The 24,856-nt window shown below is 33.6% G+C and overlaps 1 protein-coding gene across 4 annotated transcripts in view; it reads right to left on the bottom strand.

The window, feature by feature from the left end:
- Positions 1–3,564: 3,564 nt before the first annotated feature.
- CENPC (centromere protein C) overlaps positions 3,565–24,856 on the bottom strand; it is a 77,280-nt gene continuing 55,988 nt past the window's right edge. For 3 of the 4 annotated variants that reach the window (XM_035004888.1, XM_035004887.1, XM_035004889.1), the window contains 6 exons: positions 16,073–16,177; positions 15,182–15,310; positions 13,412–13,507; positions 11,561–11,715; positions 5,174–5,264; positions 3,565–4,274 (listed from right to left, as the gene is read on the bottom strand). In XM_035004888.1, the coding sequence (XP_034860779.1) occupies positions 4,204–4,274; positions 5,174–5,264; positions 11,561–11,715; positions 13,412–13,507; positions 15,182–15,310; positions 16,073–16,177 (647 nt within the window). In that variant the 3' untranslated portion in view covers positions 3,565–4,203. Of the gene's footprint in view, positions 4,275–5,173; positions 5,265–11,560; positions 11,716–13,411; positions 13,508–15,161; positions 15,311–16,072; positions 16,178–24,856 lie in introns of those variants that run through there. The other variant, XM_035004890.1, reaches the window with a different exon arrangement.

Genomic DNA, 24,856 nt, shown 5'->3' with positions numbered 1-24,856 from the left:
AGCTCACCAAATCCCTAGTAGAATAAATACAAAGAGAATCTAGAAACACCAGAGTCAAAATGGTAAGACTAAAAAAATCTTCAAAGGAGCCAGAGAAAAATGATTCACCACACAGAAAATTAACAATGGACTTATAAAAAATGATGGAGGGGGCGCCTGGGTGGCTCAGTCGTTAAGCATCTGCCTTCGGCTCAGATCATGATCCCAGGGTCCCGGGATCGAGCCCCGCATCAGGCTCCCTGCTCCGCGGGAAGCCTGCTTCTCCCTCTCCCACTCCCCCTGCTTGTGTTCCCTCTCTCACTGTGTCTCTCTCTGTCAATAAATAAAATCTTAAAAAAAAAAAAAATGATAGAGGACAAAGGCAATGGAAAAACAAAGTCAATGTGCTCAAACAACAACAAAAAACTATAAACCTAAAATTATCAAGTGAAACTATCATTCAGAAATGAAGTCAAAATAAAAGCATTCCCAGATACACAAAAATTAAGAGAATATGTTGCTAATAGGCTTACTCTGTAAAAGGTACTAAAGTTCTTCAGGCTGGAAGGAAAAATGCCAGGTAGTATGTTAGTTACACAGGAAGGAATGAAGAATACTAAAGACAGTAAATATAAAAGATTGTATATGTTTTCTCTCTTTTCTTAATTTAAAAAAAAGAGGATAATTCAAAACAAAAATAACAAAACTTTTGGAATATATAAATATACAGTCAAATATATGCATATTCTAATGTAATTTATACAATGACATAGTATAAATTAGAAGGGGAAAGAAGTGAAGCTAAAAAAATGCAAAACTGATAAATTTTACTGAAATGAAGTCAGTAGTAACCTGACAGAGACTGAGATAAACTTAAGATGAATACAGAAATCTCTATAGCAACCACTAAAATAGTAACTCAAAATACAAATTCGTAAGACTTAAAATGGTACACTATAAAGACCGCTAACCCAAAATAAGACAGGAAGAAACAATTATAATAAAAACAACAAAACCCCTTAAGACATATAGAAAACAGAACAGCAAACATAAATTCGATCTTACCAATATTTACATTAAATAAGTGGATTACATATTCCAATCAAAAGGCAGAACCTATTACACTGAATTTTTAAAAACTCAAGATCCAACTATGTGCTTTCTATAAGAGACACATCTTAAATTAAAAGACATAATAAATTAATGTTAAAAGGACAGAAAAAGATACATCAGACAAATGGTATATAAAAGACAGCTGAAGTAGCTATATTAACATCAGACAAAATAAACTTTAAAATGAAAAATATTACTAAAAGTATTTCATAATGATAAATAGTTCAACAGTAAAACAATGATAAATGAATATGAACCTAATAATAGAATCAAAATAGATGAAGCAAAAATTGACAGATATAAAAAAGAAATAAATATTTAATAGGTAGAATCAGAGGTATCAATACTCCTTCATCAGTAATGGAAAGAAAAACTACACAAAAATCAGTAAGTATATGGAAGACTTAAACAACACTATCAACCAACAGACATAGAATACCCCACCCAACAGCAACAGAATACACATTTGTTTCTAACACAAGGAACATGCTCAAAAGACCACATTGTTGATCATAAAATAGTATCAATAAATGTTAAAAGGATTGAAAGTGTACAAAGTGTATTTTCTGTATACATCAGAGGCTAACAAATCACACTCACAGGCTGAATATAGATCACTGCATTTTGTATATAAAGTTTTATTGCAACATAACCACATTTATTCATTTACTTATTGTCTACTGATGCTTTCATGTTTCAGCTGCAGAACTGAGTAGTTGCAATGTAAACCATATGGCTGCAAAAGTGAAAACTGCAGAAAAACTTAGCAAATCTCCAAATTAGTTCAGAAACAAAATATCTGGAAAAACCCCAAATATTCACAATTTACAAGAAACACTTCCAAATAACCCACTGGTTAATGAGGACAAGAAAAAATTGTAAATATCTTGAATTAAATGACATATCAAAGTGAAGCTTTAAGTGGCTGAATTAGAAAGGAAGAAAATTCTAAAATAGTCTAAACATTCATCTTAAGAAGCTAAGAAAAAAAGGGCAAATCAAACCCCAAAGTAGAATACACTAAATTATAAAGATATATTTGTTTATTTATGAGAGAGAGGGAGAGAGGAAAGAGGGAGATGGAGAGGGAGGAGAGAAGCAGACACTCTGCTGAGCACAGAGCCCAGACCAATGAGGAGCTCGATCTACAACCCTGAGATCATGACCGGAGCTGAAACCAAGACTCCCAACGCTGGACCAATTAAACCACCCAGGTGCCCCAGAATGCACTAAATTATAAAGATGAGATAAAAAATGAATGGAATAGAAATACAAAGAGAAAAAAATCAATGAAACTAAAGTTAATTATTCTGAAAGAACAAAACTGATAAAAGCCTAACAAAAAATGACCAAAAAAAGAAATAATTATACATACAGCAAAATTTGTGCTTCAGATACTGTACTATTTTTATATTAATTTATGTGTATTTTAAGATTATTTTATGTCAAATCTCAAAAAAGCTTTGAAAGAGAAAATACTATAAATTTCAAGCAAACCAAGGTGAAAATTTAGAAATAGGCAAATTCTTCAAAAATTAGCTTACCAAAACTAAAGATATAAGAAATCTGGATATTCTGGTACTTATTAAGGAAGTCAAAGCCATAATTAAAAAATCTCTCCATAAAGAAAACTCTAGACGTGGATGGTTTTACCGGTAATTCTAACATGTAAGAAGGAAATGTTACCAATCTTTTATAAACTCTTCCAAGGATTACAAAAAGAAGGAACAGTGTTCATAGGGAATACTACTCAGAAATAAAACATGAATGAACAACTGATATACATACCACAGTGGATGAAACTTAAGACAATGTGTTGAATGAAAGTATATTTTATGAGTCCATTTATATAAAGTTCTAGAACAACCTCCCTACCACTATAAAGAAGAATGGTGGCCCAAGGGCCCAAGTCAGGTTGACAGGTATTGAATTAGACAGAATAAACTTCCTGAAGTGGCAAAAGCTTTGTGGCTTAATGTATAAGATGTACTTGCCAAGAACTCATTGAACTGTAAGATCTATGCATTTGACTATTTGTAAGTTACATCAATAAAATAAATGCTTCACTTAAAAAAATAATCAAGCCACTGCAGATGACTGAACAAAAATCTGTCCAGTCTAGGTAAAGATGGAAACACATCTAGTCCTATAACTCTTGACTTGGGAAAGCAAATATAACCAGCTTCTCTAGTGATAAAAAGTTTATTCATATACTAAATTCGGCAATTTATGGAGACACTGAGAAGTTAATAGACAATGTCTTAGCAAGCTTCACAAGAAAATAAATTTGCATTGATTTTTTTAAATAAAAGCAACAGTTAACGCATACTGTTGAATTACAATGATGACAAATGAAACTAAGATTTTCAGGTTAATATGAAAATACTTATTAAAATGACTTCAGGAATAGCTGTTAGCGATTTGTGACATTTAGTCATTTTCTCTCCTAAATCTACATATTTTTAGTGCATCTGGTAACATTAAGAAGCCTGAGTTATTTTTTAATGATCTTTCACACTGATTCTCCTTCTAATAGAAAGATGAGTGCTAAGCAGAAGCATTATTGTGAAACCTAAGGGTTTCAGAGAGAACATAGTCCTGCCGACATTTTGATTTCAGAACTGTGAGACAATAAATTTTTGTTTTTAAGCCACCAGTTTGTACTATATTCTGTTACAAAGCCCTAAGAAAGTAATACAGATGTATTTATATGTATCACAATTCTCTATTATTGGATTATTTTGTTAGTGACTTAAAACATTTGGAAAAGATTACTAAATGAATGAACATATTAATCAAATCTCTTCTAAAAAAGAAATGTCCTATATTTCACTATGAGAGAAGACATTCTTTTCATGTTATTAAAATACTATGAATATGGGCATCACTACAGACTATGTGTACATTTATAAAAAAAATCAGAAGACACATGGGGGTTTGAAATGTTTATCAGATAAAAGAACACACAAAACTGAATAAAATTTTTATTTTAAAATATCACAAATAATTATAAAGATAAATGTCTCAACTGCACAAACTGTTTTTTATATATGTGTGTGTGTGTCTATATATATATACACACACATACGTATTTAAACTTTGCTTCATCTTTCATCTTTTTATCTGAGTAAAAAGAAGAACACTTTCCTCATTCAGGAGATTTTTGATGTTGTAATAATTACCTAGAAGTAAAGTGGTAAGAAAAAAATTATTTCCATAGGAATCATTTCCTTTTAGTTGAATGTTTAGCCATCACTAAGACAGTTACAGTATATAGTATCAATTTTTTTTAATCAATTCATCTAACCTAAAGTAAGTCTTATTTAATTCCATGAACTAAAAAATCCAAGAGTTAACCATCACCTGTGATCCAGATAAGGTTTGACAGAAATGAAAATCTCACATCATTCTGATAATGAATGCTAAGGTGAATTAGACAAGGGTGAAGAAAGAGAAAATTTCTATATATTAGAAATTGATACATATTAAGATTAACTGAGTTATAATAATCATAATGTGTTCACAACAGTGCTGGTACATACTAAGGACTATATAAACACTGCTATTATTTTTGTCTCCTTTCATTAGAATGTAAGCTCCATGAGGGCAGGGATTTTTTCCCCTGTTTTGGTCACTTATGTATCCTATACTCTTAGAGCAGTGCTTGACAGACTCTCAATCACCTTTGTTGAATGATGAATAAATAAATGAACAAATTAACAGTCCTCTTTCCAGAGGCTTGTGCTCTTTAATAGCTGATGAAACATACTATACTGTATGTTTAAAATAACCTACTAAAAATTGCTTGACTACATAATGTCTTATAGGTAATACAGCAGAAATAATTTTCCTCCTACCGTGGATAAAACTAAATATTTTTACATTTTGCAATAAGCAATTCTTGTTCAATTTTCATGTACCCAAATACTAACATACTTACCTAATGATAAAATAAAAATATGTATTGGCATGAGTCACATGACATTTCATTTTGACCACTGTGGCTTCCATTGCATGGTACTCATGAGCAACTATATAAATATTTTAACTATATGAAAGAAGATGTCTTTATTTTTCTTACCTGAAGGAACATAGAACGAATCCCCAGTTGTTATTATATAAGGTGTTTCATGTAAGGTACATAAAAGGTCACCAAAGTTAACATAAAAAACCTGTAAAATTAAAAATTAAAATCTCATTTCAAATTCAACCACAACAACACACTACAAAGAAACTTAAAGGAAATGTGGTAAGCAGAATAATGACCCTCCAAAGATGTTCACACTCTAATCTCCAGAATTTGTTTTGTTACATGGCAAAAAGGACCTTGAGATTGGGAGATAGGTAAGTCTAGATTATCTAGTTGGGCCTATTCTAATCACACAAACCCTTAAAAGTGGAGAATTTCTCCTAGAAGCAGAAGAAAGATGAAGCAGAGGAAAACCAGAGAAATTCAAAGCATGAAAAGGACATAGACTGTTGCTGGCACTGAAGATAAGAGGGCCATGAGCCAAGAAATATAGGCTATTTCTAGAAGCTGAGACTGAATTCTGGCCAACAGCCAGCAAGGAAATGAGAGCCTCAGTCCTACAACAACATAGAACTGAATTCTGCCAACAACCTGAATAAACCTGAAAGCAGATGCATCCTAAGAGTCTCCAGAGAGGGATACAGAGCTCCCAAAATCTTGATTCCAGCCCTGTGATACTCTAAACAGAATACTACGCCAAGCTCACCAGGATTCTAATCAATATAACTGTGAGATAATAAACGGGTGTTGTTTTAAGTCAATGAATTTATAGTAATTTGTTAAAACAGCAATAGAAAACTAATACAGGAAGAAATTTCTTTTGTTCTTATTATTTACCAGCTTATGAAAATTCAGAACCACGGTAAATAATATCACTTAGCTATACTACAAAATAGCTAGGTTTTATATACACCTCTTTAAAGGTTACATGGTTGGGACAGGTAATTCAATCTGACAGATGAAAGAACAAAAAGCAAAACAAATAAATGATACATTTAAACAAGCATCAACATTAAGAAAGTAAAAGAAGATAAATCTAACTCTCAATCATAAAGGCTTCCATATTCATATTCATGGCAAATTTTACATTTTATACATAGGTAACACCCTGGCAATGATCTGGTTTTGGGGTAACTAAAAAAATATAAAGCCTTCAAACATTCAGATTCAAATTTTGAGATTCAGCCATCAAAAATATATTGCCTCAGAGAATCCCTCCTCCTCTTCCACCTCCTTCTCTTTTTTTTTTCTTAACACTTTGTGAAATGAGCCTAAAATACCAGGAAAACAATAGCAGCTAGCACTTACATAGCACTTACTCCTTGCCAGCCACTATTCTGAACACTTAATTTGTATTCATTTAATGTATGTAAGTAGCAATGAGACAGGTACTATTTTAATAGCTTTATACAAATGAAGAAAATGAGGCAACACAACAGAGGGGTGTAATTTTCCAAGTTCACAATATAAATGGCAAAAATGAGATTTGAACTCAGGCACTTTGAATCCAGAATTCATGCTCTTAACCACTATAATATGCTAACTCCCTAAATAGGAAAAAAGCTCTTCAAAAAGTTCCAAAGGTACTTTATAATTTAATAAAAAAAAATTTTTATTACATCTAAAGAAATTTTGCCTCAATTTAAAAGACAAAAAGGTAACAAACATACTACCCAGAGAGTCAAGCATATATTTTTAAGTGTTTTTTTTTTCTTTATTCAATTTAGCTAAGTACACCTCTTTCCACTTCTGCAAACATTTTAATAGGAAGGCTTTTTAAGTACACAAAAATAGAATGATGAACTCCTATGAATATCTAATACCAACAACCTTCCCTGTTCCATCTCTTTACTTCCCCCATTCCATGTTATTTTGCAATAAATACCCCAGCATCATAAATCATCTGTAAATATTTCAGTGTGTACTAAAAAATCAAGGTGTTTTTAAAATTTTTATTTATTTTTTAAAGTTTTATTTATTTATTTTTTTAGTAATCTCCATACTCAGCATGTGGCTTGAACTCACGACCCTGAGATCAAGAGTCACATGCTCTACCAATAGAACCAGCCAGGCACCCCCAAGGTGCTTTTTAAAAACACGACTACAACAGTTTTATCACACCTAAACATAAATAAATATTTAATATCAAATACCCAGTCAGTATTAAAATTTCCAATTGTCTCTTAAATGTATTTTTAAGAGTCTGTTTATCCTCTTAAATTGCTCAGTCTACAGTGGTTCTCAATTTGAAGGTAATTTCTCAATTTCAGGAGACAAAGAGGCAACGTCTGGGAACATTTCTGATTCTTACAACTAGAGGAGTACTACTAGAATCTAGTTGGCATAGGTCAGGGATGCTACTAAACATCCCACAATGCACAGGAAGCCCCTCTACAATAAAGCATTATCCAGTCTAAAATGTCAGTAATGCCATGGTTGAGAAACACTGATCTATAGGTTCTACTTGGTTCTTTTTTATTCCTTGCAACTTACCTATTAAAGAAATCAAGCAGAAAAGTTTGCTGTAAAAAACTTTGCATAGTTGAATTTTGCTGATTATAACCTCAGGGTATCATTTGAAAGGTCATCTATTCTTTATATCCTTAAATTGGTAGTTAGATATTAGAGTTTTGATCACATTCAGGTATTTTTGTTGTTTGCTTTATGTTTTTTTCTTTTTTTGGTTGGTTGGTTTTTAAAGGAAATGGAAGAGGCAAGACTATTTCATACATAGCGTTGTATTCTTCCATCAGGAGGCACATAAAGTCTGGTTGTCTGTTTTTTATTTATTTTTTCTCTTTTGTTTTAATATATTTTTTAATTTACTTTTTTAATTAATTTTTTTAACCCCACCCTCCCCACCTCCTTCCCTCCAGCAGTCCTCAGTTTATTTCCTATGATTAAGAGTCTCTTATGGTTTGTCTCCCTATTTCTTCTTGTCTTATTTTTTCCTCTCTTCCCCTATGATCCTCTGTTTTGTTTCTTAAATTCCACATATGAGTGAGATCATATAATTCTTTCTCTGATTGACTTATTTCACTTAGTATAATACGCTCTAGTTCCATCCACATTGTTGCAAATGGCAAGATTTCATTTTTTGATGGCTGAGTAATATTACATTGTGTGTGTGTGTATGTGTGTGTGTGTGTATATATATATATATATATATCACATCTTTTTCTACTAGTCTGTCGGTGGACATCTGGGCTCTTTCCATAGTTGGCTATTGTGGACATTGCTGCTATAAACATTGGGGTGCAGGTGCCCCTTCAGATCACTACGTTTGTATCTTTGGTATAAATACCCAGTAGTGCAAGTGCTGGGTTATACGGTAGCTCTATTTTCAACTTCTGGGGTCGTCTTCTTTTTTAGATGTTAGCAGACATTCATACTCAATGCCTAGACAGATCCAACAGTTTATCAGGGATTGCAAAATGGTAATATTTTATTCTATCATTCCTTTTTCATTTATTAATTGGAATTTTTTAAAAGATTTTATTTATTTATTTGAGAGAGAGAGACCACAAGCAGGGGGAGCATCAGAGGGAGAGGGAGAAGCAAGTCCCACTGAGCAGAGAGCCTGATGCGGGGCTCGATCCCAGGACCCTGGGATCATGACCTCAGCCAAAGGCAGAGGCTTAACTGACTGAGCCACCCAGGCACCTCTAATTGGAATATTTCTAAAAAGGACAACGTCACCTCATTTTTATTTGGTTACATAACAGTACAGTTTATAAGAAAAGTGCAAAAAAAAATGTTTACTTCCCTTTATTTACCATATTTGTTGTCAAAATAAGTTAGGCTCCTAGAATTCTCCAGGAGCAGTTTTTCTTTTTTATAGCAGTCTTTCAAATTCATGAATTTAAATATAATGGATATGTATCACTCCACTTAAGTTATTCTTATTGATTCTCAAGTTTTCACATCTTTGTCCAGTGAGAGCATCTTCAAGCTGGATCCTGAGACCTTATGACCCAATTCTACTGGTCTTTGGTAAGTTTGCTAGCAGTTATGATTAAAAAAACATTTCAAGCTCAGGGGCACTTGGATGACGAAGTCAAGTAGGCCTCCAACTCTTGGTTTCGGCTCAGGTCATATTCTCAGGGTTGTGGGATTGAGCCCCGTGTCAGGTTCCACGCACAGAGCAGAGTCTGCTTGAGACTCTCTCTCCCTCTCCCTCTGCCCCTTCTCCCCACACTCTCTCTCTAAAATAAATAAATCTTTAAAAAAAAAAAAAAAATATATATATATATATATATATATATAATTTCAAGCTCAGGTCCAGGCCTGCATTCAGACATTTCTCTAAGGAACTCTGGTTCTTTAAAGTATGTTACTCTCACTTTTTTAAGTTCTGGAACATTTATTGTCTAATTTTTCAAATATTTCCACCCCTTCACTCATTTGTGTTTTTTCCTCTCTTCTCCTGGTTTTTTTTTTTTTTTCTGTTCTCCACATCACTTCACTTTTTTATTTTCCATTTCTTAATCTCTTCTTGTCTTTTGGGAGAGCTCCACAACCAACTCCCATAGTTAATCTGTTAATTCTTCTGTGGTTTGATTTTAACAAATCTACTACTGCTACTATCTCCCTCTCATACAGATTCTTTAATATTGAGTTTGAAGGAAAGAGTTAACGGCCTATGCTAGTTCTCCATCTGGTCCCTTGTTTCTCAAAAGCATATATTTAAAAGTGTGCTTCATGTTTTAAAAAACGTAAAAATACTCTTATACAAAAAAATAAAAAACTTTAACTCTGATTTTCATTATAAAAAGTTAAAGGCAATACTTGGAAGAAATAAAAATCAAGTATAATCATCTCATAACATGTTATTTTTCTATAGTTCCTTCAATTTTCATTTTTAAATTCTAGTCAGAATAAAATAGAGAGTTTTCTATTTTCCATAAGTTTGCTTAAATATTTATCCTAAAGGTCTTCTTATATGGCTATTCTTCAAAAATAATATGCTTAAACTGATATAAAAATGCTTATTACAGTACCTGGAACATCTAAATGCTATATAACTGCTTATTATCATATAATGACATCTTATTATTAAGTCAAAATATAAAATATAACCATTTCTTTCTGCAACACTTTCCAATGGTTTCTAATTTTTGCAATTACTATCAATGTTACAATAAATACCTATATATGTCCAGCTTCCCTAGCCTTTAAATTATTTTCTGAGGAAAATACTCTGAAATGAGATTCATAAATCAAAGGGTACAAATATTTTTCCAATAATTTCTACTAGCTATGTAAATATAAAATATTCTTGTTTTTAATGTGGATTCCTTTGAATAGTAGCCAGATTAAATACTTTCAAACATTTACTATTTAAATTTTCTTTTGTATAATAAAGGCATTATGGTTTAATGGGTAACTGCTATTATTTCAATGATGATATTTCATAATGCTTATCTTCATTTTTATATTAATTAATTAACTTTATGCAGAAATCATCATTACTTTAGTTAGTTCAATGTGTTATTTTTACTCTTTTAATAGTATCTGGAGAATATTTTAAGATTGGGTTAAAACATATTTTAAAGTATTTGAAATCCAATTCTAGTTATACTAATGTATTAATGAATTACTCTTTGACTTTCATGTGTACCTTCGTTTCTTGCCTCAATTTGCCCTTCTTTGATAATATAAACTCAAGGGCTTGTTGTTCTTTCTTTTTTTCTTTCTTGAGTTTAATTTTGTCAGTAAAAACAATTGTTCTGAATGCAATACTCCAGTAACGCATGATATCACAGGTTCCTGAAATGTTACTTACTGAAAAATATGCCTTAGACTCAGTATTTTTAAATGGCAGTAAAACAGTAAATATTATTAAAATTTGGTGATATTCAAATTCTGTAATTTTCAAATTCAAAACGTACAAATACAACATATATATATCTCATATCAATGGTGCAAGGGCATGTATCTCCAATGAGAGACAGAGAGAAAGAGATGGACTCACCCTGAATCTCATTATAATTTCAGCCAGTAATACTGCCACATATAGTAATACATTATTTAGTGCTTATTGAAGTAAGTAGCTCCTAGTCCTCTGTCTACTGCTGATGACATGATTCTGAAGACTTTTAAAATCTCATTATTGCTAAACTACATGATCAGTGAAATGAAATTTAGACTTAATTTTCAACAGCTCTAATGATTTGTTTGCAAACCTATATTATATGGTTCTTTTAAGTAAAGAACATTCCTTAAACTTCTGAATTTCAAGGTTACACCGCTATGCACAGAACAGGTACTTTTAAATAACCGTTAGCTGGTTGACTTTAAACAGATTTAACAGAAAAATTCTCTATGCACTATAATAATATCATTTCTGATAAAACAGCATTTTTAATACCTCATCAAGTCCAATAAATCAGAGTTATACCAATAGAGCAACATAAACATATGGAGAAATACACTCACCAATATATCTGAGCCAACATGCTGCTTTCCCTTTTCTTGATGTGGTCCTAATATTAATTTTCCAGTAGAAAAAATAGGTGTATCCAGTGTTTTATACACTTTCAGCTCACCATGCTCAACAAAAAATTGATACGTATCTCGTGGCCTTAAAAGATCTAAGGGAAAAACACTAATATAAATATAAAGCAAACAGCAATAATAACGCTCAATGATATAACATATACACACACATATACAACAGAATTTTTCCTAGATATAAACCTGCCTTACAAAGACAGAAGTGATTAAGGTCATTTACTTGAGCTAGAATGGTAGAGGTCAAATTTTGTCTGTCTCACAAGTTGTGTGACCAGGCAAGTTAGTTCTCTCTCTGTGCCTCTTCTTTTCTATAAAATGGGACAATAATAGTTCATCTATGCTAGAGTTGTGAATATCAAATGAATTAAAGTGTATAAAGTATTTAAAATACTGTCTGGCACAAAATAAGCATTAGGTAGGTCTTAGCTATTAATAATAACAATGGCAGTATTATTATTTCTATTATGGCTCAGACAGAAAACAAAATTAGCTAAGAAACAAGAATTCCACATCTTTAAAAAGTTTAACATAGCTCACAATTAAATATATCATCATAATAGATTTTGTGCTTGCTTGACTGATTATTAAATAGCAAGATTTTTATCAAGTAAAGCAAGAGTACTTACTGTTGCTCACAATCACTATCTCATTTCTAAATTTCCCTTTTACTTATAAATCTTTCCAAATATATAGTTAAAATATTCTTCTGCAATCAACTTCTGTTTCCTTGGATATTTGGGAATGTTAGTAATCTCACAGATTACAGGATATAGAAAATACAGACTCAAGAAACAGACAAAAAGTTATGAACTCCTGACAATACTCACAACTTTTCCAACCTGAAACAATATAGCATTGTTTTGAGTTAAGAAACTACACTAAACAAAATTTTCTGTACTTCTACCTCTGTTGCCAAATAAACAATCTGATTATAAAAATAACTCTACTACTTAAGATGTCAAATGGAACCTATTTCACAGCCAAAATTTTAATTGGGAATACCACTACTGCCTCTCTGATTTGACCTATTTGTCCTCTGACTTAGGATAAATGGTCCTCAGTACTCATCAATATAGTTAAAACAGCTAAAACACTTAAATATTTCCTGTATGTAAATATTACCTGTTGGTAAATAGCTAAGTGTCCCCTACTTGCCCTCATCACACTATAGCCCATCCTTTGGAACCAATCATGGTCTCAGAGACAATGTACTTTTTGCCTATTAGATACAACAGTAGGCCTCTAGGACCCTCTGCTGGCCTTAAGGTTAAGCCTGGCATTTGTGTGGCATATCAATGTTCTTGCTAGTCATCACCCTAAAGGTCTGATTTCCTAGGTACTATTATTGGCATCCCATGGCCCAGAAGGCTGTCTAAATCCTGCCCACAATCCCTGCCTGGACTCACAGTAAGGGTGTATTCTGGGATCTACCAGCTAAATTTTAACAGCTACCCATAAGGAAAAACCTGTTCCCATGTGTCATCTTGGTTAAAGAAGGCCTGGGCCCTACTGGGGGAGGCAACACTCCTGATGATAACACCTGTACCCTAATGGATAAATACATTGTGCTATGTGTCCCCTAGACATTGTTTGCTATCAGAGCTCCCCCAGAGTAGTCCTCACATAGGCTGCTTACTGGAATTAGAGACTCTGCTGGACTTTGGCTCTAAAAGAGTTGGGAAGAAAAAGAGAAGGCAGATAGGCTAGTCATCAAGCCAGCAATCTGTCCTTACTAATTATTAAATTAAGCATTTTCATTATCCCTAATCTTACCCATGGGAATAATCTCTCTTGTTTCTGGGTCCTTTACCCTTGTTGGCTGCAATGGATCTCCCAGAGGTATACTCAGATTTACCATGAGTTTATTCTCTGCAAAAGAAATATCACTGTAATACAAACTACTTACTTAAAATTCTTCTCAATTAAAAGAAAGTCTAGTATGAAATACAGCTATGGACAAGTTGTAAGAAAAGAAAGAAAAAGCCTACCACAGGCGTAACAATCTCTTCCTATTTTCCTATTTATAAATGACTACTGTGATAAACAAAAATTCAAAAACCACAATGATTTAATATAGAATCAAACATACTAAACTTATTTTCTGTAAACCTGTTATGACAACTCTTGATATTCTTGCATCATCAAAAATGTTTTGAATATTCTCTCAGAGAGACAGAAGTATGTAATACACTAAAAATTCATTAAAATGTCTATTTTAATCATAATTTGAGCATGGGAAAAGTGAGCTTCAATGACAGGGTAATTTACTCATGGGGAAGTGTTTTATATTATGCTATTAATGATTTTTTTAAAAAGCAAAATACGTTTATTTTCAGAATTTGGAAAAAAGAGTGGACATTAAAAAGTGAATTCAAGGGGTGCCTGGGTGGCTCAGTCGTTAAGCGTCTGCCTTCAACTCAGGTCATGATCCCAGGGTCCTGGGATTGAGCCCTGCATCGGGCTCCCTGCTCGGCGGGAAGCCTGCTTCTCCTTCTCCTACTCCCCCTGCTTGTGTTCCCTCTCTCACTGTGTCTCTCTCTGTCAAATAAATAAATAAAATCTTTGGAAAAAAAGTGAATTCAAAACAATAGAAAAAGAAAACACAATATTCCAAAACCTATAGGTTGCAGCAAAAGCAGACGTTAAGAGTGAAATTTATGCTATAAAATGTTTGTATTAAGACATAAAGTTCAAAGAAACAACTTAACATTACACCACAAGAACTAGAAAAAGATTTAGCTGAAATTTAGTAGAGGAAGGAAATAACAAAGAAAAATCAAATAAATAAAATAGAGACCAGAATAAACAATAACGTAACACTGAAAGTAATGACCAGTTTTGTCATTTGATTTCTTATTTGGCCCAATGCTTGCTTGTGCAGTAGTGTAGTGTTTAATATTTACATACTAAATATTTAATAGTTTACACTGTAGATTTTCCAGCTTTGTTTTATTGTTGATGTTTAATTTTGTACCATTGTGGTTGGAAAATATACTTGGTATGATTTCAGTCTTCTTAAATTTGTAATATTTGTTATGTCTCTTTTTATGTGAGGATTCTTCTGTGTGTACTTGAAGAAAATGTGTATTCTATTTTTCTTGGATGGAATGTTTTATATATATCTTTTAGAACCATGTATTCTGAAGTATGTTTCAAGTTAAAAACGTTCTTGTTGAAAAAAAAAGTAACTTTCACTGAGGGGACTCATTTAAAATAAAGCATATAAGAAGGGAGGTGGGTGGGAGGAAGGGTCAAGTAGGTAAAGGGGATTAAAAGTATACTTATGATGAGCACTGAGTAATGATGTTTAGAATTGCTGAATTACTATATTGCACACCTGAAACTAATATAACACTGTATGTAAACTATACTGGAATTACAATTAAAAACTTAATAAGAAATAAAGAAAAAAAAGTGAATTCACCCTGAAGTATTATATCTAACGTTTTTACAAATAAATTCCAAAATTTGTAAAGAGCTACTTCTCAGAGCAATATTATTTAAAATAAAATCTAAAAGTTACTTTCAGGAATAAGTTCATACTTCTTTCCTCATTATCAAGACAGATCCTTTTCCTATTATCCATTTTGTTGACTTTTCCAATGTTTCCTTTTGACTTCCTTTTAGGTGATACTGTGTCTGGGGACAGTATTCCACCAATCACAAATCCTCCTGAAAGTTAACAACAAAAAAGGTAAAGTATCATACCTGAGAGAGTAAAAATATTGAAACAAAATTTAAATTACTATAGCACATTTCCTTTTAGACTATCAAAGAATATAGTACTATTACTATATTCTAGAGCTAGTAACTCAAACAACACAAATACCAACCAAATCCACTTATGTTTCTACTACCCTAAATCTAGATGACTTATAAAACATGATAGAATGATCTCTGTTGCTTGAAATCAAAAGTGAGGTTGAATAACAAAGAACACAAAAGCCAGCAATGAAATATTTATAATAATTCACAAGTGGGCTTAGTTCTTTGACTTAGATATATCCATCACAGAAAGGAAATAACTTTCTTGCCCACTGTCTATATTTCTGTAGAAAAATATGATGAGCAAATGGGATGAGAACAGTAAAGGGGAATACTTATTAATCTTGGCCACTTTTATAATTTTCTCATGTTCTGATCTAATGACTTACTCTATGCAATTAAAAACCTTGTTCAATAGTATAGAATAATAACACTCTCAAGCAACACACTCACCTCAAACTCCTACCAAAGAGAGAAAAAGATAAGCATTTCTATAGTAATCAGACAAATCTGTACTTGAATCTGTTCTGACCTCATTTTTGGAAGATGATGATAAAATGAGGTAATTTATGTAAATATGTAAGACAGTGCTTTGCACATAATATACATAAACTGTTGCATTCTCATTATTATTTATTGTCAGATATTAAAGTGTAAATTGGAATTTACCTGATGGCCTTCCATGATAATCTATTCTCTCTCCCCGCCAATATTCCAAAGGTTTCAATCGTGTTCTCTTGGTCCTGCGAACATTTGGTGTGTTGGAAGGCAATACTGTAAAAAGATATTACACAAAAATGTACACATATAAATGTTTAATTGGATAGTTTGTAGTGGAACGACTGGTATTACCCTCTAGAACACTAATTTTTCTAGACAAAACAGTAGAAAAACAAAAATTTTGTAATATATTTGTGCTAATAGTTAAAGAAATGCCAATGAAAAAATAAGCTGCTAGATTGGCAAAGATTAAAAAACTTGGTAACACCCAGGGTGAATGATGTTAAAGGTACACAGAAACTCAAATATATTTTAAGTAGAAATGTAAACTGATTGAAGGCAATTTAGCCATAACTTGATTCAGAATTTATAGAAAATGAGTCTGCAAAAATATTCACAAAAAGAGGCAAAGCTAGAGGCAGTCCAAGATGGTAGCATAGGGAAGACCCTGAACTCACAACCTCCATGGACACACTGAACCTGCACCTATATATAGACCAATTCCTTCTGAAGAACTGAGAGCTGACTGAACAACTTCTGCTCAACAAAGGACAGAAGGGCCACAGAGAGAAAGGTAGGAGAGACAAGACACAGTAGTATCTGAAACTTCACCTCGATCCGATGACCTGCAGAAGGGAGGGATGTCACTGAGAGGTGCACAGATTCACCTGCCCTGAGGCACAAAAAACCCAAAACAACAACAAAAAAAAACAGTGGTTTAAAGGGTAACTGACTATACCTGAAGAAAATCCCTTTACTAACCCTAGAGCATCTGACAAAAAGTGGCACAGCTATTAGAACTCTCTCCAGGTCACAGGTGCTGGCAAGCACCATTGCTTATGTTCCTCCACTTTGATAATGCAGATGGGATCAGAATTCAGGTGCTCTAGTTGGCCTTCTAGGGCTACCATAGCCAGATCCAGGACCCAAGCTCCAGCCATCCCCATAGGGTAGAACCCCACCTGCCATGCCTTATCACGCCAGGGTGATCACAGCCCAAGCACACTCCAGGTCTAGCCGGCCACCTAAAACCGCCAAGCACACAGAGTCTTCATAGGGGATATTCCTACACAAGTCCACTTCTTCAAGACCAGGAGAGGTAACAAAATAAGGACACATGTTCATGCTCATGTTCCAAATGAAAGAGTAAGATAAAACTCAACAACAACAAAAAAAACCTAAATGAAATACAGATAAACAATCCGCCTGAAAAAGAGTTCAAAGTAATGATCATAAAAACGCTCACCAAACTTGAGAGAAGAATGGATGAACTCACTGAGAACTTCAATAAAGAGACAGAAAGTATAAAAAAAAAATCAGAGCTAAAGAATACAAAATTGAAAGGAAAAATAGACTAGAGGCATTAACAGCAAATTAGAGGATCAGAAGAATGGATCAGTGAGATGGAAGACAGGGCAGTAAAAAAGCACCTAAGCTGAAAAGCAAAAAGAAAAAAAATTTTTATTAATGAGGATAGGTTAAAGGAATCCTGGGACAACATCAAGTGTAATAACAGCAGTACTATAGGGGGTGCAGAAGAAGAAGAAGAAAAGAGAGATAGAAGGGCAGAAAACTTAACTGAAGATATAACTGAAAACTTCCCTAATTTGGGAGAGGAAACAGACATCCAAGTTCAGGAAGAAGAGAGCACCAAATAATATGAACCCAAGGAGGTCCACACTAACACACAAAATAATTAAAACATCAAAAGTTAAGATAAAGTAGAAATCTTAAAAGCAGCAAGAGAAAAGCAGATAGTTATGTACAAGGGAAAACCCATAAGGATATCAACTGATTTTTCAGCAGAAACTTTGCATGTCAAAAGAGAGAGGCAGGATATATTCAAAGTCCTGAAAGGAGAAACAAAACAAAACAAAACAAACAAAAAACCCCAAAACAACAAAACCATGAATGCTCTTCCAGGGAAGGTAATTATTCACAACTGAAAGAGAAATGTGAATTTCCCAAACAAGTTAAAGAAGTTCATCCCTACTAAACCAGCTTTACAAGAAATATTAAAAGAATTTCTTTAAGCAGAAAAGAAAAGGCCATAACTAGAAGTAAGAAAATTAGGAAAGGAAAATTTTCACTGGTAAAAGCAAACATATGAAAAAGGTAGTACATCAAACATTTACAAAGCTAGTATGAAGGTTAAAAGACACAAGTAGTAAAATCAATTATATCTAGAAAAATTACTTAGAGGATTCACAAATAAAGATGTAAAATTTTACATCATATATATAAAACATGGAGGGGGAGCAAAAATATAGTGCTTTTAAAATGTGCTGGAACTTAACCAACTATCAACTTAATATAGACTCCTATATACATAATGTTATATATGAACCTCACGTTAATACCATAAATAAAAAAACCTGTAATGGAAACACAAAACAAAAAGAGAGAAAAGAATACAAGCATAACACTAAAGAAAGTCATCAAATCACGAGAGCAAAAAAAAAGAAACAGAGAACACTACAAAAGCAACTAGAAAACAATGAAAAAAATCACAATTAGTACATACCTATCAATAATTGCTTTAAATGTAAATGGACTGAATGCTCCAATCAAAAGACATAGGGTGAGTGAATGGATAAAAAACGAGACCCATCAACATGCTGTCTACAATAAACTAATTTCATGCCTAACAACACATACAAACTGAAGTTGGGACCAAAAAAGGGTCCATGCAAATGGAGGTGAAAAAAAAAACTAGGGTAGCAATAACTACATCAAACCAAAAAAAAACCTTAAAATAAAGATTACAAGAGACAAAGAAGGGACTTACATAATTATACGGGATCAATCCAACAAGAGGATGTAACAGTTGTAAGTATATATGAAGCCAACATAGGAACACTTAAATATATAAAGTAAATATTAACAGACACAAAGGGAGAAACTGACAGTAATACAACAGCAATAGACTTCAGGGGTGCCGGGGTGGCTCATTTGGCTAAGCATCTGCCTTTGGCTCAAGTCATGATCACAGAGCCCTGGGATCGAGCCCCATGTCAGGCTCCCTACTCAGTGTGGAATCTGCTTCTCCTTTCCCTCTGCCCCTCTCCCTACTTGTACATGTACTTGCTCTCTCAAATAAATAAATCTTTTTTTTTTTAAGATTTTTTTTTATTTATTTATTTGGGAGAGAGAGAATGAGAGACAGAGAGCACAAGAAGGAAGAGGGCAGAGGGAGAAGCAGACCCCCTGCTGAGCAGGGAGCCCGATGTGGGACTCGATCCCGGGACTCCAGGATCATGACCTGAGCCGAAGGCAGTCGCTTAACCAACTGAGCCACCCAGGCGCCCTCAAATAAATAAATCTTAAAAAAAAAAAAAAAAAAAAGAATTGTCTTTGCAGATGACATGATACTCTATGTGGAAAATGCAAAAGAGTCCACCACAAAATTGCTAGAACTAATACAGGAATTCAGCAAAGTGGTAGGATATAAAATCAATGCACAGAAATCAGCTGCATTTCTATACACTAACAATGAGACAGAAGAAAGAGCAATTAAGGAGCTGATCCCATTTACAACTGCACCAAAAACCATAAGATACCTAGGAATAAACCTAACCAAAGAGGCAAAGGATCTGTACTCAGAAAACTATAGAACACTCATGAAAGAAACTGAGGAAAACACAAAGTAATGAAAAAACGTTCCATGCTCATGGATTGGAACAACAAATATTGTTAAAATGTTTATGCTACCTAGAGCAATCTGTACATTCAATGCAATCCCTATCAAAATACCATCAACTTTTATCACAGAACTGGAACAAATCATCCTAAAATTTGTATGGAACCAGAAAAGACCCTGAATAGCCAAAGGAATGTTGAAAGAGAAAAACAAAGCTGGTGGCATCACAATTCCAGACTTCAAGCTCTATTACAAAGCTGTTATTGTCAAGACAGTACAGTACTAGCACAAAAACAGACACACAGATCAATAGAACAGAACAGAGAACCTGGAAATGGACCCTCAACTCAATGGTCAACTAATCTTTGACAAAGCAGGAAAGAATATCCAATGGAAAAAAGACAGTCTCTTCAACAAATGGTGTTGGGAAAATTGGATAGCCACATGCAGAAGAATGAAACTGGACTATTCTCTTATACCATACACAAAAATAAACTCTAAATGGATGAAAGACCTACATGTAAAATAGGAATCCATCAAAATCCTAGAAGAGGACACAGGCAGAAACCTCTGTGACCTCGGCTGCATCAACTTCTTGTTAGACATGTCTCCAAAGGCAAGGGAAACAAAGGTAAAAATGAACTACTGGGACTTCATCAAGATAAAGAGCTTTTGCACAGCAAAGGAAACAGTCGACAAAACCAAAAGACAACCAATAGAATGGGAGAAGATATTTGCAAATGACATATCAGATAAAGATCCAAGATCTATAAAGAACTTACCAAACTCAACACCCAAAGAACAAATAATCCAGTCAAGAAATGGGCGGGAGACATGAACAGACATTTTTCCAAAGAAGACATCCAAATGGCCAACAGACACATGAAAAAATGCTCAACATCACTTGGCATCAGGGAAATCCGAATCAAAACCTCAATGAGATACCACCTCACACCAGTTAGAATGGCTAAAATTAACAAGTCAGGAAATGACAGATGTTGGCGAGGATGCGCAGAAAGGGGAACCCTCTTACACTGTTGGTGGGAATGCAAGATGGTCAGCCACTCTGGAAAGCAGGATGGAGGTTCCTCAAAAAGTTAAAAATAAGAGCTACCATACAACCCAGCAATTATACTACTAGATATTTACCCAAAGGATACAAACGTAGTGATTCGAAGGGGCACCTGAACCCCAATGTTTATAGCAGCAATGTCCCTAATAGCCAACCTTGGAAAGAGCCCAGATGCCCATCGACAGAGGAATGGATAAAGAAAATAAACACATACATATATATACACATACAATGGAATATTACTCAGCCATCAAAAAAATGAAATCTTGCCATTTGCAACGATGTGGATTGACTAGAGGGTATTATGCTAAGTAAAATAAGTCAATCAGAGAAAGACAATTATATGATTTCACTCATATGTGGAATTTAAGAAACAAAACAGGATCATGGGGAAGGGAGGGAAAACTAACACAAGACAAAATCAGAGAGAGAGACAAACCGTAAGAGACTCTTAATCATAGGAAACAAACTGAGGGTTGCTGGTGGGGAGGGGGGTGGGTGGATGGGGTAACTGGGTGATGGAATGAGCACTGGGTATAAGACTGATGAATCACTGACCTCTACCTCTGATACCAATAATACATTATATGTTAATTGAATTTAAATAAAAAATTTAAGAAAAGACTGATGAATCACTGAACTGTACCTCTGAAACTAATAAAACACTGTGCGTTAATTAATTCAATTTAAATAAAATAAAATTTAAAAAATAAAGAAAAACTTAAATAAATAAACATATTTTTAAAAAGCAGAGGCAGAAAAAAAAAAAAAACCAAACTGAAACTCTCATAATCATTACAACTTTGGTTGTAAAATACTTTGGTTATTACAATTTACCATAACCATCTAACTGATTTTCTGCTGGAAGTATATCTCCTGAATTCTCAAGAGCTAGTTTTTGGAGTCAAACTTAACATACTAACTTAACCATGAACTAGTTGTGAAACATCACAGAAGCTAAAGCCACTCAACCTCTCTAATGTAAACTGTAGTTTTTCCCATCCGCCTACTAAAATAAATAACAGATAAATAACAGAACCCACCTCATAGAGTTTTGTGAGATGTAAATTAATATAATGTTGTAACATGCCTGACATATAGCAATTCATTAAACATTAGCTATTACTGTTTTTTTAACTTTATTTATTTACTTACTTACTTATTTATTTAAGTAATCTCTACACCCAACATGTGGCTCAAACTCATGACCCCAAGATCAAGAGTCACATGATCTTTTGATTGAGCCAGCCAGGTGCACCATTATTACTGTTTTTTAAAAAAGTGGGTAAAGCTGTATTTACAAGAACGTTCATGGTAGTATTATTTATATTTAGAAACCAACCAAATTGAACACCATTTAATATTCCACAATAGGAAACGTATAAATCGGGGTAGTTATGTGTGCATGTGTTTGTGTGTATACACATAAATCCACTCATTTTATCTAACAATGCAAAGTTCTATATAGTAAGCTGACTTTGTTGGCTATATAATCAAATTCCTATGCTTTTACCTACTTCCTGTTTGCTAGAAATTTTCAATTCTGAAAGTAGCTTATTAAAATCTCCCAGTCTAGGGGCGCCTGGGTGGCTCAGTTGGTTAAGCGACTGCCTTCGGCTCAGGTCATGATCCTGGAGTCCCGGGATCGAGTCCCGCATCGGGCTCCCTGATCAGCGGGGGGTCTGCTTCTCCCTCTGACCCTCTTCCCTCTCGTGCTCTCTGTCTCTCATTCTCTCTCTCTCAAATAAATAAATAAATAAATAAATAATCTTTAAAATCTCCCAGGCTAACTGTACTGTTCAAGTAAAAACCTTGTTGTTGTTGTTGTTTTAGTTTTTTCTTTATACATTTTATTTGTTAAGTTGTTTGGTGCATAAGTGTTTATGATTTTTCTATTTTCTTCATTAATTTTTTATCATTACATGTCCTTCTCTATTCTGTTCAGCACTTTCATTTTAACCTTAAATTCCACTTTGCCTAATACTAAAATTACACTATTTTCTCTTTATTTTCAGTAGTCTACCTATTTTTTTGACAATCTTTTATTTTTTAACCTGTTTTAAGTGTTTCTTATAAACACATAATTCAATATGTACTATTTAACCAAATCTGAGAGTCCCTACCTTATTAGAGGAATTCAATCCATTATTTAGTGTAACAAGCAACATGTTTCCTTTTATTCATCCATCTTACTTTATATTTAACTAGTTATTTTACATCAGTGCTGCTTCTTTCTCATTTTTATTGATTTGAGCAAATGACCTTATCTTTTTCCTCCCCTCCCTTGCTCATTTCAAAGTTTTGCTGTGCTTTTTCATCCTAAGGTCACCTTCCCATTCTTGACACTCAAAAATTAAACTCTCATTTCTCCATGATTATATTAAAAACTATATCCCTTACCAAGATATGCTATCCTCTCCTTTTCTCATTCAGTAAAATAAAACTTTTAGACTATTTTTACTACCGCTCTTCTGCCCCTACTCTCTTCCCTACCACATTAAGTTTTAATTAAAGATAGTATGGATTTCAAGGTAATACTACAAAAGTCATTATTTAGCACTTATAAAATCCCATTCACATTAGCATTAGGTAGTAGTCACACCCTAAGGTAATCAGCAATAATTCACATCCTTGTGTAATAATCCCCTCTCCTAAGATGTATGTGGGAACTGTGACTTGCTTCTCATCTGCAGAATATGGTAAGAGTGACGGAATCACTATGATTACATCATGATTATATATATGACAATATATGATATTATACATATAAGACACCATCTAGCAGACGCACAGAGAAATTCTTCCTTACTGACTCTGAAGAACCAAGATGCCATACTATGAAGGGACGTACGGAAAGGGTCATGTGGCAAAGAACTGCAGGTAGCCTTTAGAAGCCGAAAGTAATGGCCCATGGCTCACAGCCAGCAAGAAAACAGGTACCTCAGTCCCACAGTTTCAAGGAACTGAATTCTAACAACCACAGGAGCTTGGAATAGGACCTCAAACCTCAGATGAGACCACAACCCAGGCTGACACTTCTGATTGCAGCCTGTGACTCTTGAACAGAGGACCCAGCTAATCTGTGCCTGGGCTTCTGACCTGAAGAAAATATGGATAATAAATAAATGTGTGTTGTCTAAGCCACTGAATTGTGGTAATTTAGTACACAGCAACAGAAACCAAATACACGTTATTTAAATTTAACCACATATATTACAAGAATTATTCCTCACCACTGTTTCCTCTCTTTGGAGTTAGTTTTGATGCATACACTTGGTTAGAATACCTTACATGAGTATTTTACTGGGAGGATTTAGAGTCAACTCAATCTTTGCATTATCTGCAAAGTAAGTTCACTTATCGGAAAGGAAAATACCTTGGCTAAGTATAAAATTACTGGATTGTAATACATTTGTTTTTTTTTTTTTTTTTGTAATACATTTCTTAAAATAGGCTATAGATGTTATTTTATTCTTCCAGTGTTACACAGATCAACAGTACTAGTCATTTTTTCTCCCTTATATATAAATGTTTCTGTCTAGAAGCTTCCCTATATTCTTGAAATTTAGGATTTTATTCACTGATGTCTAGAAGTGTATCTTTTTCAATAATTTTGACTGGCAGTTGGCAAACTCATTCAAATTGCAGATTTAAGCCATCTTTAATCCAGGGAAGTTTTCTTTAACATACTTCTTTTAACTCTTTTCCCTCCTCCACCTGTTTATCTTTTCTGGAAATCCTATTATTTGCAAGTTTTCTCAGCTGTCTCCATATTATTTCCACTGTATACCTTTTTTCCTCATGATTTCCATCTTTTCATATTTTGTCTCTCAGGAATGTCTTCCATGTCAACACACAGTTACTAATTCAGCTCTCAGTAACAGTGACCACCCTTTATTTTCACTTCATCTACTGACTTTTTAAATTTAAAAAATTGGATTTTTTCAGTCCCAGTAAGTTTTCTATGCTGTAACTGAATCTCTGAAAATGCTCATATTTCTTTTATTGTTAAAACTGTTAT

The sequence above is a fragment of the Mirounga leonina genome, unplaced genomic scaffold (assembly GCF_011800145.1).
Source record: "Mirounga leonina isolate KUSES-001 unplaced genomic scaffold, KU_Mleo_1.0 Mir_129, whole genome shotgun sequence".
In the NCBI taxonomy this organism is placed as follows: Eukaryota; Metazoa; Chordata; class Mammalia; order Carnivora; family Phocidae; genus Mirounga; species Mirounga leonina.
Note: the sequence above shows the minus strand (reverse complement) of the source record. Positions and strands in the feature narration are given on the sequence as shown.